This window comes from Penicillium verrucosum (assembly GCF_028828655.1).
Source record: "Penicillium verrucosum strain IBT 35672 chromosome Unknown utg000001l_segment0_segment0, whole genome shotgun sequence".
NCBI lineage: Eukaryota > Fungi > Ascomycota > Eurotiomycetes > Eurotiales > Aspergillaceae > Penicillium > Penicillium verrucosum.
Genome location: NW_026643210.1, coordinates 11,959,400 through 11,973,842, shown reverse-complemented (window position 1 = coordinate 11,973,842; position 14,443 = coordinate 11,959,400). Strand labels below are relative to the sequence as shown.

Sequence of the window (14,443 nt, the reverse complement as noted above, 5' to 3'; positions counted from 1 at the left end):
ATCTCAGCTTTCTGTGCATCGGCCGGACTCGGTTGGTCTCAGCGAATCCCAGCCCTGAAGTGACTCAAGGCGGGCTCTGCCCCACGCTTGCTCGACCCTCCATCAGCTGAGGTCTACGACTCTGTATCGTCTTAGCGGCACTCGATAGGTCCAAAAAAAAAACCTTGATATGGTTATTATGGCTGTTATGGTTATTATGGTTGTTATATGGATGTATTAGTGTAATAATTCTTAATACTGGAAATATTAACTAGTTATTTTCTCTGCTGATATCCAGTTGGATATTGAAGCACAGGATTGAAACACATTGGAAAAAGGATCGAAACTAAGTCTTGGCTTGCAGGCTGCAGCCAAATTTAAATAGAGTCTTCACCTAAAAAGCATGGGGACTCTACAACATTAGTGTTGAGGATCTAATACTATCTTTTTAACGATGTGTAGTTCTTGGCACACACTGAAATATGCACATCGCCCAGCTGAGAAATGTATTTAAGTCTCCGCTAATAGTAGATAGTAAATTGATCGCTCTAGACGATCTATGGAGACTCGGAGGTTTTCTAATGCTTTCTGTTTAAGCCGTCTTATGGATCATTGGGGCTTAGCTGTTGCAGTTTAGGGCATCATGCAGCTGTTCTGGCCAAATGGACGTGCAACGGGTGTGTGAGACTGGCACTGTGTGAGTGAACCCGTCAAATTTGATGAAACGTTTGGATCTCGTGCTTGTTTAACCGTTTCAAGTATTCCAGTATTCAAAGTATTTCAAGTAGTATTATCGCCACTTGAATCTTCAGGTTGCAGATCGGGGAGTCCGAGATGTGCCCATAGACTGATGTACATTTGACTCCATCGACCTGCATACCAAAATAATACCGTAGAAAAAAATATGAACTCCTGTGTTTTCTATGTGTTTTGTATGTTTTATGTTTTATTCTCATATTTTAAGAGAAAAAAATAGAAATAATAGAAATAATATCCAAAATTAACATACATATTATTGTGGCCCATTAAATCTCCACTTATTCATAGTTCATTCCCCTCCTCTTAATTAACTATTATTCTTCTTGACATCCCTCTCTTTTCTTTCTATAACCACTCTTGACTTTCATGTCATCTTCTTTCCTTTATATTCTAATTTCTGGTTTTGCGCATTCGCCCGCACTTTAATACACATCTCAACACAGATTCCGAAAACCCAATATTTTGTGTGGGCGAATGTCGCTTTTATGATTTACGTTCTATATTCTACATTCTTTTATATCATCTATACCAACGCCGGACGTATCACCTTTCGCACAGTGTCATAATGCCAACAGTCTTACTCCCATCTTCCGCCGCTGCTTTTGCGCCACGATCATCCCCGAATGTCGTGTTGAACACCAAGGTTGAGCCTTGGTTGACCGCCACCCTGAAGCGAGTAAACCGGGTCAAGCGTCCTTTGAATAATGTCACTCAGCATACCCGGTGTCTGACAGAAACGCTCTCATCGAAAAATGCCATTTGGACCCTGTGTTCCATGATGTTCACTAAGGCTCCCCAGGCAGAGTTAGCGAAGAATGAGAACCAGCTCTGGGAGGGCCTACACAACCACCAAATGATCCACGTGGAGGCCTACGTTGTACACGTCGACATGGTCTCCCGTAATGAGGTGGCTTTCAAGTTGACTCCGGAAACCATCGAATCTCTAGTTGATTTCCACAAGGAGGTCTACTCGGTGGATGCCGCCGCCAATACATACAACTGGCCGGGAAAGCATGGTGAGCTGAAAAGATTACAGGAGGAGTTCGTCCAAGCCGCCAACAAGTTTGTCTACCGTGCCAATGCCCAGGCGCTCGAGGGGCTAGAAGAAGACGGCGCCGGAGAGCTACTGAGCGGTCGCAGCGAAGAAGCAAAAGCAGCCATCGGCAAGCTCTTTGTCCCATTGGTTGCCCCTTCACCACCGGTGATGGATGTCATGCGTCCAATGCCTATCCTGCCTAGTTCGACAGGCCCAGAAAACTGGTGGCAGAACCCGGTGCCCCAGCCAGCGCCAATCGAGTCGTGGAAAGTACTGTCGCCCAGCCCCAACCCGGCCACCACGGGTGATTCTAATCCGAATCTTTGGGCTAGTCTCAGTTTCAGTGATGCCCAACTTGCCTCACCGACCCCGTCTTACAGCCAGCCCTTTACCCCCTCGCCGTTCCAAACCTACGATTGCCTGCCGACCACCTGCATGCCGGCCACATCGGCCGCTACCAGTTCCCTCCCGTTGCCGACCATGTTCCCAAGCATGTTCCCGAGCATGCTTGTACAACCCTGCAGCACGGCTGTCAATATGGGTATGGGGGGCTTTGGCTGGGGCGATTTTACCCCGCTGCCGTATGGCACGATTGCATAGCTCAGCTCTCCTGAGTAGACTCGGTGATGTCGACCATTCCCAAGTTCAGGCTCCCTCGGTTCGTTCAACCTGGGTTTGAGAAACGTGGATCGTTTCTTAGAACTAGATGCGCGCGCAATTTTTCGGTTCCTTCACGACTCCTCGACTCCTCAACTCCTCTCCTCTCTTCTTACCGGGAACCCGATTCCAAGCAACGACAATTCGCATTCTTGACGGCGTTCTCTTCGATTTGACACTGTGCATCTGTGATACTCCCTCCTGCCTTTTGCATGATAACCAGAATTATCTTTTTTCTTTTTTTTTTTGCGCTTGTTTTGATAGTTTTGATGTTTGATTCCAGCGTCAGCGATTTTTTTTCTTCTTTTTTTTTTTTCCCTTTGCATCAAGAAGCGGCGGGTCGGCTCTCTGTTATGTTTCGTTTCTTTTTTCCCGCATATATGTCATGAAGACTGGTCTGCCTCACGGCATGTGGAGGATATGAATTTGGACGTGGAATGTCCAACATTATGTTTTCAATTCTTCTGTCGCAGCTTGCTGGAAAGGGAAGAAAGCAAGCTTGGGGTACTCGACTGAACCGGGTTCAGCGTGTGCTTTTGCTTTCTTTCCTTTCTTACGGCGTCCGTCCTTCTGGTACTGTGTACCGGACCGGCTAATTCTCTTTATTGGAGAATTAGAGGATAGATTTATGCGACGGCGTCACCTTCTTCCTTGCATCTGTGATGCTTGGTTGGAGCACGCACTTTTGGTCATCTTTGGTTCGAGGAGGTGAATATCAGCAACACGAGTGTGAGAGAAGATTGCCTTCAGTCCTCGTCAGACTCGAGTACATCCGCCTGTGGCAGATACCGAGCGCAAAGGGCGACGCACTGGATTTCCCCCTTCGGTCTGTGACCTGGGGATCTTCACATCCCGCCCTAAGCGACGAGTGGTCTGAGTGGCAGTCATCTCTGCCCTCTTTGCTACGAACTCACCTGCAATAGCTGTATTTGGCAATGATAGATTCATCTCCTATCGTCCAGGCTGGGTTTTAGAAATTCCTGGGCAAGCTTGGTCTGTCGGTGGGCTCTTTCACTGGATGGAAGAGCCCTTCATTCTTTGTCCCGACGACAAGAATCAGATGCTCGATCTAATAGATACTCTCCTTTATGGTCTATCTGATCGGGGGGCTGGTCCCTTGCGCTGGCTGCTTCTTTTCTCATCGCTTGAATGTTGATCCGTCAGCAGTTCTGTTTTAAATGTTGTATGTATCTCTTTAGCTTATGTAGTTTTAAAAAGTGCATACACAATTTCTTTCTCTCATTTTGTATCTATAACTAGATATTCGTATCGTTCAAAAGAAAAGAAAAGAAAGTCTCGTAGTTTACAGAAATCTAAATATAAATCCATGAAGATCCAAGGCAGCGGGTATATTACCCCAGGCTGTATGGCGTCAGCCGCCAAGACCGTCCTGCAGGTAACATCATATTCCAAGTTGATCCTCCACTTTGGCCCTCAGTCACTCCCTTAACAACTCTCTATGTCTTCATTCTAGATTTGGGCTTCTTTTATGTGTTATATGATCTCCTTTACATTGTAATTTTATTGCATTTGTCTCTTATCTGGGAGTTACCACCTGCTTCATCAATTTATAACCTAAACCCTTTCTACAAGAAACAGTTTCGCCTGAGCCACCTTTTGAGTCTTGTTAGTCTTTTCAGTCTTCATATATTCTGGAAATCCTGGTGTCCAGTTGTCCGCCACCGCTTATCCTACCCCCGTGTGCTAATTCCGGCACACCACGAGCTGACACCACCCCGCTACTCGAACCAACGTCACTGCACTTCCGACACAACTTGGAATTTACAACATCGCAGAAGACTAAGACTTCAAAATATAGAAAGTCTCCTACTGCACCTATGGCTACCTTACACGATGCCCTCCAATGCCTCAAACCAACGTTATGGGACGAGGTTCCCCGGGATCCCGACGAGCTCCGTGACTATGTGCGCGAGACCTTCAAAAATAGCCGCCTGGTAGTGGAATCACTTCCAGACCCCCCAATATCCGATAACGATAACTACCCCGGGTTAGACGACACGAAGGATCCCTCCGCCCGACGAATCGTCCCATCATCCGCACGAGTGGGAGAAACCGATCCGGAGATTACAGACCTACAAAAGGAATGGGGGAAGCCACTCAAGATGGGCGGACCAAGGGACAATCCATTAGATGTGACAGTGTGGAAACTTTCCGCAGATGATGGTGGGGGCTCATGGTTCGGGCGACGGAGTGTACATGAGGGTATCCCATTCTCGCGGTGGCGGAATAAGCTCTCAACTGAGTACGACGAAACGCTGAAAGTAAATCGCAAGAAGATTGAGAATGGACATACGCCTGACAAGTGCATCCGTGGGATTGGTGCCGAAGAAAAGATCGAGAAAATTGAGATCAAGGACCATGATGGTTCGGTTCTGGGAGAGTTAATGGTTTACCATGTCTCGGCGCAGTTTCCCAAACCTACTGCACCGCGCGATTTCGTGGCGTTGATAATCAATTCCGATTCTGGATTGCAAGCTGGCGGAACTAAGCAGCCTGGTCGCAGCTGGATCATGATCTCTAAGCCATGTGAACACCCCGATATCCAGCATAAGCAGGGCTATACTCGCGGGCAGTATGAGTCTATCGAGCTCATTCGGGAGATTCCTAAGAAGAACGGCAGTGGGAGCAGCTTTCCTAGCCAGGGGAGTAAGAAGAATAGTGATACTTCATCCTCCAATCTTCAACAGCCTGAAGGGCTGCCTGAGCAGGATGGAGCTGGGGATGATGAAGACGAAGAAATGAATCCTGTTGAATGGATCATGGTCACTAGGAGTGACCCGGGCGGCAACATTCCGCGGTGGATGGTGGATAAGGGAACACCACGAAGCGTGGGAACGGACGCCGCTAAATTCATTAATTGGGCTCTTCAAGATGACAAGCCACCCGAGCAAGAAGAAAGCACAGGCACGGAAGCTATAAATACTTCAGCAGGCGCCAAGGCTAGATCCGGTGATGGCGAGTCTGCGAATGAATACGACTCCAACCAGGCAGACGACTCGGATTCGGATTACGCATCACTCAACAGCGACGGCGAGCATTCGCATCATGGCCTGATTGCCAGTGTTACCGGCTTGCTCAGTAGTGGACTGGAACGGTTCGCACCACAAGTTCTAGGCTATGGCCCCCACACTAAAGTATCGGGTGATATCCCGGCCGGGGACGAGGTTTCCTACATTGATGCAGACGGCATGGCACACCTAAGCCCAAATAGTGTCCAACAAAATAAAACGACGTCGGGCGCCGAATCTTCAATATCCCGTGAGCATGACAATGCTTCACTCTCCTCGGCCAATTCCACACAAGAAGCAACAGCCATTAACAAGGTAGCACACAACAACATGTCACAGGAGGAACTGACGGAAATTACAAAGAATGGCAAGCTCACTTCCCACGAGAAAGAGCTCGCAAAGCTGGCCATCCGCAAACGTGAGATCGAAGACAAGCTAGAAGAAATCCGCGCCGAACTCAACAAGTTTCAGATCTCATCACAACCGCCTAGTGTCTCAGGGACCCCAGTGAAAGGCATCAGCGAGGTAGACAGTGACACTAACGGGATGCGCAAGCGCGCAGCGACGAATAGGTCTTCCAGGCCCGCCAGCACTAGCACACAGCAGAGCCAGAGCCAGAGCCAACAGCAGGACGAGGTCAGCAATGAAGACCAGCCATCTTCTGCGCGGACGGAAACCCCCGACCCGCCATCGCGTCTCCCCAAAGCAGCCGCTCAATTTCTCCATGGGGAATCTAAGCTGCTTAAACAGCTGCGCAAGATCGAGGCTAGCCAGCTAAAAATTACGTCGAAGATTCAAGCGAAGCAGAGAAAGGATGATGAGCGTTCCCAGAAGTCCAAGTCCAAGAACAAGTCTGAGGTTGATAACTTGAAGCAAGAGGTACATGATCTCAAGAAGGAGGTCAAGCAGCTTCGCTCTGAGCGCAAGAAATGGGTCGACCTTGTTTCTTCGTTGCAGGCGGAGAATACAAGGCTGGCGGCGAAGTCAGAGGATGCTTAATTGGGGATAGACTATAATTCTATAGTTTTGTACATACTGCATGGCTTATTTTCTAGCGTCCTCTGTTTGATTTTTTTTTTTTTTTTTGGCTTTAGTCTGATCTGTCCGTCCAATGGTTCTATAGCTACATACTTTGTCCTGTATCTATTACTACATTTATCTACGGAATGGATTTCGATATTTGATATCTTCATGTTTCAAACATTATGACTAGATTGCAATATTGCCTACCATGATAAATCAAGCGAGATACAGCTCTGGGGCGGCTTCTCCCGGTGTAGTTGAGGAACCGAATTCTCGATAAGCAATACCAGGCCATCCGTTACGATGCTAATTCCAAGGTCGGGCATATGGGAACTTGTTGTTGAGGACGTAATTTCATGTGGTAGGCGTGTGTATCACAAATTGTCTCCCCTCGCTGACAAGAATTGAAGGGTTCTTGGAGTCTCAGAAGCGAAAAACACGGGCAATCCAATCCCTAGCCCAGAGAGGGATCTATCGGCCTTGTTTCATAGAGCGTTTCGTATGTTGAGCTGGAATTGTTCTTCCATACTGAGGTAATCGAAGGGAAAAAGAAAATGGATCTTTGGCGGTTTCGAAATCCGTACAGAGGGATTCATCCCATGTCAGCAAGGTTGCTGAGCTGGACTAGGGAGTGGTCGGAGGGTCGGAGGATCTGCCTTCCTGTATGGAAAGCCAAGGACGCGACAAGGGGTATCAGAGAGAACAAGAATAAACCACACTAATCAGTTTACTCTTGAGTCTAGATCATTGGAGGGTACATGTTAGCCAACCCATCTCGTATTATGTTGAGCAACTCTGTAAGATAACCACATACCTCTGGCGGATTGCCAGCACCTCTGACCATTTTCTCCAACATCATTGCGCGCACCTTCTCTTTTGGTTCGCCCATGCCGACGGCCATGTAGGACAGCAGGGGAGGGTGACCGACGTAGGAGGAGTAGCTGTCACGGAGGATGTTGGACGTCCACTCGTACTTGGTTGTATCGGAGTGTCCGGTACCGATGTAACGGGCCTGGAGAGCCTCAAGGTTCTGGATGGTGCGGAGCTTGTCGGCCATGGTGGATAGTATGAGACGTTGGTGTTTGATTGAGAAGGATGGCGGCAAGCTCGAACGAAGAAAGAGAATATTGACGCCTCAGGCATAAATTATACGACATCACGTGATCGTATGGCTATCTTGAGATTCTTCGATCCTGTCTTTGCATTTAATAAAGGATTTGGTGGTTTAGAGAATTATCGTTCGGACTGTGATGATATCCAATGTCTGTTTATATATCTAATTTCTCATTATCGTCCCGGATAGCATCGCTGGTTCATGCACATTTCGATGCTCTGCCAACGCGCAGCAAACCAACCATATTTCCAGATGGATCGAAGGAATGGATTCCAATGACCGGTATTGTGGCCGTCAAAGGTATGTTTGTAACTTAATATTGATATTTGGAAACGAGTTATCACCGTCCATGTATGTACAGTGAGGGGGATGTGTCCATTCTTTGCTCTTTACTTCGCCGTCACACATCTTTCTTTTGATTCAAATAGTAACATTTTTCTATCACTTCGGTTATAGGAGAAAACACACCTTTGGAAAGTCTAACCTGCATATCTGTCACGTAAGTTTTAATTTCCCACTTGCAAGTCTGACCAAGTCATATCAAAGAAGCTGATATTGATGTAGGAGTGGCGCTAAATGCTTGTCGGCATCTCATATCCCACGCTGCAGGGGTCTTGTACTACATGACTGTCATGCTGAGATATTGGCCATCCGAGCATTTAATTATTGGCTTTTGACAGAATGCAACAGTGTTCTATCCCGGGAAAAGCAATTACCGAATGGCCATGATACCCCCGATGAAGAAAAAGTCCCGGATTCTCCATTCATACAAAGGAGAAAGATTGAAGAGGATGAAGATGGTATTGGTACGCCATCCACAGAATGGCCGCCTTTTGAGATTCGGCCTGATATCAATATTTACATGTATTGCACATGTGCTCCTTGCGGCGATGCAAGCATGGAGCTCTGCATGGCAGCCCAAGAAGATGCGACACCCTGGGAAGTCTTACAGCAAGAAGGTTCTTTACCAAAAACCGAAGACGCAGAGGTCCCAGGTACAGAGACCCTTCTAGATGGCCGGGCCCACTTCTCTCTTCTCGGAGTCGTGCGTCGAAAGCCAGCGCGCATGGATGCCGAGTCCACGCGCAGCAAGTCCTGTTCAGACAAGCTTGCATTGCGGCAAGTCTCCTCCTTGCTGTCCTGTGAGACCAGTCGCCTCATTGCTCCTACCGAAAACGCCTATCTGGCAGGTCTGATTCTTCCTGAGGACGAAATCAACCGAGTTGGCTGTGACCGCTCCTTTGGCGAGAACGGTCGAATGCAGGCTTTGTGTGGACGATATTGGCCCAGGGAGACAAAGGGTAAAGAAAATACACCGGGGTATCGATTCCGGCCATTCCAGGTTCTTTCGGTGCCGAGTGAAGAGGTGGCAGCGCTTTGGCCCTTTGCGAAGCCGAAATCCGTGTCTTGTCCTGCAATTTCTTTGGAGCAGGAAGGAGACCCTTTGACGTCTGGTGCAAAGGTTAAAAAGGCCAGGCCAGGGAATGTGAGCGCCATTTGGATATTGGCTCCCTCGTATAAACACCCGTCGGCAATGACTATGGATACTGGCAGCAAGTCAGTGCCAACTCTTCGCCGTTCTAAAACCGGCTTGTATGAGACTATCATCAACGGAGTGAAGCAAGGAAATCGGGCATCCTCGCCGGGTGCCCGTGGGGCCTCGTCTCTGTCCCGAGCTAAACTTTGGGCTCTTCTTCGCGAAATTTCGCCTGCCTCGGTTCCACATACCTATCAAACCGACATCTCCCCATCTAGATCACTTCCGGGTACTCCAAAGGCTGAGGATCCACACGTCAATACAGTTCAGCACCATATACCAGGTACAACCACCTACCAGGATTTCAAAAATCCTAGCAGCTTGGAAGACCCGTTGCAAATCCGCATGCAGGCCATCAGGGATGCTAAACTGGTTCTCAGGGGATGGGTGGCTAATTCAGGAGATGAAACTTGGGGCTTGGATGTTTTGGTTGACCCCAAAAAGCGAAAGCGCTGATTGTGTCTAGAGGATGAAAGATTTCTGAAGGTCACTCTGGTCATGTATACATACTAACCCCATCGTATCCCCCTTTCAAGATTTCCATTAGAATATAAGATACTGCGTATCTGAACAAAAAGAGCCATGTGCTAGCTTAAGAAATATCTTGCCATCAAATAAAAAAGGGCCTGGTTTGAGGCTCCTACAACAACAACTGGAAGTGTTTCTTGGTAAAAACTCGCAGAGTAGACTTTGATGTTTATATTTGCTATCTTGTTTCGTCAAATTCTCCTGCGACAACAAATTTATCAAGGGCCAACTTTGGAAGATTGTAATTCAAAAAGTGCGCCTACCATAAAGGCTTTCGCAAGTCAATCTTGGGTAATATTAGGGACGAATAATATACAAAAAAAATAAATAAGGCATGGCATAAATCCAAATGGGGAAACGGCCTATGAAAGAAGTCCTTGATAGGAATCTCTCAGTAAATTCCAGGGATGATCCGGCTGCGGACGATGGAGGTATATCGCTTCCAGTCAGCACCATACTTCTTCTCGCACTTCTCCTCATCACGCATCTCACGGTGGATCAACAAGACACCAAAGTAAAGCATGTAAAAGTACGTGAAGATCATACCCCAGCCACGGATTTCCGGGGTCTGCACGGCTTGCTTTTGGACATCGCCACTGGCTGGATTAATGCTCTCGATAAGGACATATCCCGCAACGCCAGTGGGCAGGCAGTAGGCCCACGACATAGTCCAATCACCCAAGTAGTTGATGTGACGCGCCAGACCCCACCAGCCAGAGGTCATCAGTTTGGATCCAGCGGCAGTTTCGATGTACTTGATGTTCTTCACGCGGGGGTCATTGGGATTCGTGCGGAAACGATTCTTCTGGTTATTGGCGCCGCGGAAGATCGAATATCCAATGGCAGTGATACCCAGAACAATGGCCATACCGCTCAAGCCAAGCTCGTAAGGGAATACAGAGAGATACCGGGTCTGAATGCTGTACACATGAGGCACCCAAGCCACATCACCGAAAGACAGCATGAATCCGAATCCGTCCATGATTACATCCATGGTGGTCATGATTGCTGGCTCCATGTACAGTGCATCCAGAATATAAAACGCCTGGAAAACAGTAACCAGCACAATCGAGTCGGTGATGTAGCCATAAGTTCGGTATTGGTGGGCCACATTGGACAAGTTCAGAATTGTCCATCCAAGCAAGCCTGGTCTCATCTCCATGAACACCTTGATATCAATGGTGCGCGATGCCTCGCTGACAAATGGAATGGGCAAGCGAACACGAGGGTTGAGTTCACGGCCGATGAAGAAGTCGTAGAGCATGTTGCCCGTATGGCCGCCAGGTGCCAGCTGTCGTAGGCTTGGGTTTGCCTGCCCTGGGGCTGGAACGGTGAAACTCTTCAAGTAGACAAATAGCGCGACAGAAGAAGAGATCAACAAGTTTGCTGTAATGACCTGGACGTAGTTGTCCCATAGGAATGTCCACACTACAAAGTCGGCTCCATAGAGATAAGTGCCTCCGGCGAGGCCCGAGAGTATAATGATAGCAGAGGGAAATGCTATACAATGAACCGAGTCAGAAAAAAAGTCACCCTGTTTGAATGCGATATGCGAAAAAGGACTGCCATTGCCATACCATTGAATTTGTACTTCAGCTGTCCTCCGCAGGCCAAAACAACACCGTCTGCCTCCTGACCGGGGAGGAATACCTGCAAGAACAGGCTGAAGGCATAGTAGCTCAGTGTCCACAGTGTAACATTGGTATCATAAAGTGCCGTGACTCCTTCCTCTGGCCAACCGACTTCACGCTTCAACTGCTCGAGCGACAAGGTTGAGGGATTCAACAGCGACGGCGCAGGACAACCAGAGATATCGTTGCAGACGAAGGTAAAAAGGTAGATCAGGATTGGCAATCCAAATACAATACCGAAAGCACCTATTCTATTACAAATGTCAGCTCAGCTTAGCTCAATTGAAGGAAGAAAGACATACGGTCCACAAAACTCATAACCGCGTTTCTCTGGCACTGGCTGCACGGGTATTTTTTTGGAGTCATTTTTGGAGGACATATTGAAGTAAATAACCAAATGACCAATGGATAGACAGGGAAATAATCCAGGGACTACCCAGAGTATGGGGAAAGAAGATCCTTAAATAAGTTCCTGGAGCCTTAAAGTCGCGTACGACGTCGGATGGTGTGTGTTCCGTTTGATTTGCTCCGCATCTCCAATCACAGCGATAGTGAATGCTACGTAAGCCTCTCTATCTCTCTCTGTCTCTCTCTCTTACATTCTACAACTTGACCTCCTTCACATCAATTCATACATTGTCATTTCTATCATTTTACAGATTTATATCTTTTTTTCCCCGGTCTCTCCACATTCCTTATCCCATTTCATTTCTTTCTACTTCTAGACTACCTGGGGTCGACCCCAACATAGTCCACCATGAAGCTCACAAGCTCCGCTCATTACTCTATTTTCCTTCTATCCTCAATTCTCGGATTATCTAGCGCATCATACTCTTCACATTTGGAAGATGATGCTCCATGTGTCGCCCGCTCCCCAACCACCGGGTTGTACTTTGATCTCAATGCGATCTCATTATCCCCACCTGAAATGAAGGACGGCAAACTCTCGAAAGATGCACGGAATACTAGCTGGCATGCCAGGGGTCATGACTACCCGGCCAATTTCACCATCAACATCTGCGCGCCGGTCATTGAAAACGTGACAGATGTGGTTGGGATAGAGTCATCGCGGTGGAAGAACGTCAGCGCATATTACGAGCGGGATGATAAAAGATACTCCATAGGGTATGTCAAGTCTCCATCCCAACCGGTCGCACTAGTTGGATTCATTCTCTGTTTATTTTGCTAACGATTCTCGGTCATATACAGACAACAAGCATCTCAACCTTTGTTCCGCGGCCGCAAACTCGTCCTCAATTATACCAATGGCTCGCCTTGTCCGGACGACTATAACATGGGAAGTTCCAATGTCTCTACGCGCACTAAGTCGACTGTTATGTCTTTCCTTTGTGACCGTGACGCTGCGCCAAACGTGGCCACAACTTCCTTCGTCGGCTCCATGGATGAATGCTCGTACTTCTTCGAAGTCCGCAGCTCAGCGGCATGTGGTGGAATCGCCGTGGATCCCAACGCTGGTGGTTTGGGACCAGGCGGCGTATTCGGTGTTATGTGAGTACCCATTTCTGCCTATTGGGAAACCATCCAATGTCATCCATGCTAACCCTATCCTCAAGTATGGTGATTGCCATCGCCGTTTATCTGATTGGTGGCTGCGCCTACCAGCGAACTGTCATGCATCAACGTGGCTGGCGCCAGTGTCCGAACTTCAGCCTGTGGGCTGGCGTTTTCGACTTTGTCAAAGTAAGTGTCTTATTTTTGATCCCATGTTGGCCTCGTCGCAAATCTAGATATGGCAAGTTCGTCTCGCATAAGTTTCGGGATTCAAATGGGGCAGGACTACCTGTTTCACGGATAGATTGAACTCGCTCTAGCTGGTCTAGAGACCAATCGCTTCAGGAAAGACGGTTGCGGTTTGCCTGTTCCATTCATCTTGTTTCTTGTCAGACATAGATTCTTTTTTCTTTTTTTTTCCCGTGTTTTATATCTTTTGATTTGACTCTTTGGACCTTCGGGCGCCTGTGATGATCACGGCGTGTACATTTCCATATTGACAAGATAGGATGTCTTGATTTATGCAAGTGGACTGTCCCTTGGGTACTTGTCAATGGACGTGTCATTTCATCTTTTGGATCCCTGGGTAGGAGACAGCTCCTCCATAGTCACCGCTCCTCTCTTCATTAGACGGACAATGTGTTCTATTACATGTACTTAGATGATCGATTGCAGTTGCGAGCCTCATTGTCTGGAACATGACGCTGACCACTTCTTTCTTTCTACGCCAACAGGACATGTTCGTGATTATCTTTTCCTCGCTAGGAAACCTCTTCCGTTGCAAGGGATCCCCCGCGGGCAATGGCTACACCCGTGCGGACTCGAATGGCCGTGGTGGATTCATCAGCGCCATCGGAGGACGGCGGGGACGCGGCCAGAGCCGTGACGTGGATGCGGAGAACAGGCTCATAGATCAACTGGATGAAGAATGGGATGATTAGTGGATGGTTGTCTTTGCTTTCTTTTCTCTGGTTTCCCTAGTCTTATAGCGGCTTGTGTTTCCCATACCCTTTTTCTACACACCTTTTCGTCCTCTGTCAGCTTTTATTTCTCGGATTCTTCAAGGAATAAATTCCGATGCTTTCTCCTTGTCTTGTTATTTGTAATGCAAATATTTTCCATGTTATCCACGAATGTGTTCTGTCGTCGTTTGTCTACCTTGCCTGGATATATATCCAAGCATTTGATATCACATCTCATCTTAATTCATTCGTGTTGATGTATAGGAGGCTCATATGCGAGCAGGATTATGATTAAATTATAAAATAAGCTGTCATACTATACCTAGGTATCAATTTCAATTGCACATACCTACGGAGTACACAGTACTTGATCCTATTTCCAGGTGGGTTATACTCACAAACTGCTAAGCGAACATGTACTCCACAGCGCACCCGTTATCATACAACTAGCATCATTGGTCTAGTGGTAGAATTCGTCGTTGCCATCGACGAGGCCCGTGTTCGATTCACGGATGATGCACAACAATTTATTTTTTACAACTTCTTTCGCTGAATTTCTTTTGGCATAAGGAGAGTTATTGCATTCTTTTTTTTTTGATTAGGATATCGGAAACTCTTACGAGGTTGTGATTCCTACACGGGGAAATCAAGCTATTAGATATAGACATTCTTCAAA

General features: G+C 47.5%; 8 protein-coding genes across 8 annotated transcripts; 5 read left to right on the top strand and 3 right to left on the bottom strand.

Moving 5' to 3' along the window:
• Positions 1 to 1,303: 1,303 nt before the first annotated feature.
• Positions 1,304 to 2,374, top strand: N7516_004397 (uncharacterized protein; the record flags this gene model as incomplete). Its single annotated transcript, XM_057217117.1, has 1 exon — positions 1,304 to 2,374. One exon carries the CDS (start codon positions 1,304 to 1,306, stop codon positions 2,372 to 2,374), a length of 1,071 nt encoding a protein of 356 aa, XP_057079000.1.
• Positions 2,375 to 2,878: 504 nt separating this feature from the next.
• Positions 2,879 to 3,319, bottom strand: N7516_004396 (uncharacterized protein; the record flags this gene model as incomplete). Its single annotated transcript, XM_057217116.1, has 2 exons — positions 2,879 to 3,031; positions 3,221 to 3,319. The coding sequence occupies 2 exons, from the start codon at positions 3,317 to 3,319 to the stop codon at positions 2,879 to 2,881; spliced, it is 252 nt and encodes an 83-aa protein (XP_057078999.1).
• Positions 3,320 to 4,269: 950 nt separating this feature from the next.
• Positions 4,270 to 6,459, top strand: N7516_004395 (uncharacterized protein; the record flags this gene model as incomplete). Its single annotated transcript, XM_057217115.1, has 1 exon — positions 4,270 to 6,459. One exon carries the CDS (start codon positions 4,270 to 4,272, stop codon positions 6,457 to 6,459), a length of 2,190 nt encoding a protein of 729 aa, XP_057078998.1.
• A 721-nt stretch (positions 6,460 to 7,180) lies between these two features.
• On the bottom strand, positions 7,181 to 7,562 carry N7516_004394 (splicing factor 3B subunit 5 family protein). Its single transcript, XM_057217114.1, has 2 exons — positions 7,298 to 7,562; positions 7,181 to 7,222 (listed from the first exon to the last, which is right to left on the bottom strand). Exons 1-2 carry the CDS (start codon positions 7,538 to 7,540, stop codon positions 7,211 to 7,213), a joined length of 255 nt encoding a protein of 84 aa, XP_057078997.1. The 5' UTR covers positions 7,541 to 7,562; the 3' UTR covers positions 7,181 to 7,210.
• Positions 7,563 to 7,743: 181 nt separating this feature from the next.
• N7516_004393 (tRNA-specific adenosine deaminase) lies at positions 7,744 to 9,590 on the top strand (the record flags this gene model as incomplete). Its single annotated transcript, XM_057217113.1, has 3 exons — positions 7,744 to 7,897; positions 8,054 to 8,096; positions 8,162 to 9,590. 3 exons carry the CDS (start codon positions 7,744 to 7,746, stop codon positions 9,588 to 9,590), a joined length of 1,626 nt encoding a protein of 541 aa, XP_057078996.1.
• Positions 9,591 to 10,053: 463 nt separating this feature from the next.
• erg24B (uncharacterized protein) lies at positions 10,054 to 11,672 on the bottom strand (the record flags this gene model as incomplete). The annotated part of the gene is made up of 3 exons (XM_057217112.1): positions 10,054 to 11,162; positions 11,240 to 11,544; positions 11,596 to 11,672. The coding sequence occupies 3 exons, from the start codon at positions 11,670 to 11,672 to the stop codon at positions 10,054 to 10,056; spliced, it is 1,491 nt and encodes a 496-aa protein (XP_057078995.1).
• Positions 11,673 to 12,050: 378 nt separating this feature from the next.
• N7516_004391 (uncharacterized protein) lies at positions 12,051 to 13,746 on the top strand (the record flags this gene model as incomplete). The annotated part of the gene is made up of 4 exons (XM_057217111.1): positions 12,051 to 12,418; positions 12,503 to 12,802; positions 12,868 to 12,994; positions 13,540 to 13,746. The coding sequence occupies 4 exons, from the start codon at positions 12,051 to 12,053 to the stop codon at positions 13,744 to 13,746; spliced, it is 1,002 nt and encodes a 333-aa protein (XP_057078994.1).
• A 179-nt stretch (positions 13,747 to 13,925) lies between these two features.
• On the top strand, positions 13,926 to 14,320 carry N7516_004390 (uncharacterized protein; the record flags this gene model as incomplete). The annotated part of the gene is made up of 2 exons (XM_057217110.1): positions 13,926 to 13,953; positions 14,094 to 14,320. The coding sequence occupies 2 exons, from the start codon at positions 13,926 to 13,928 to the stop codon at positions 14,318 to 14,320; spliced, it is 255 nt and encodes an 84-aa protein (XP_057078993.1).
• Between the last annotated feature and the right edge of the window lie 123 nt (positions 14,321 to 14,443).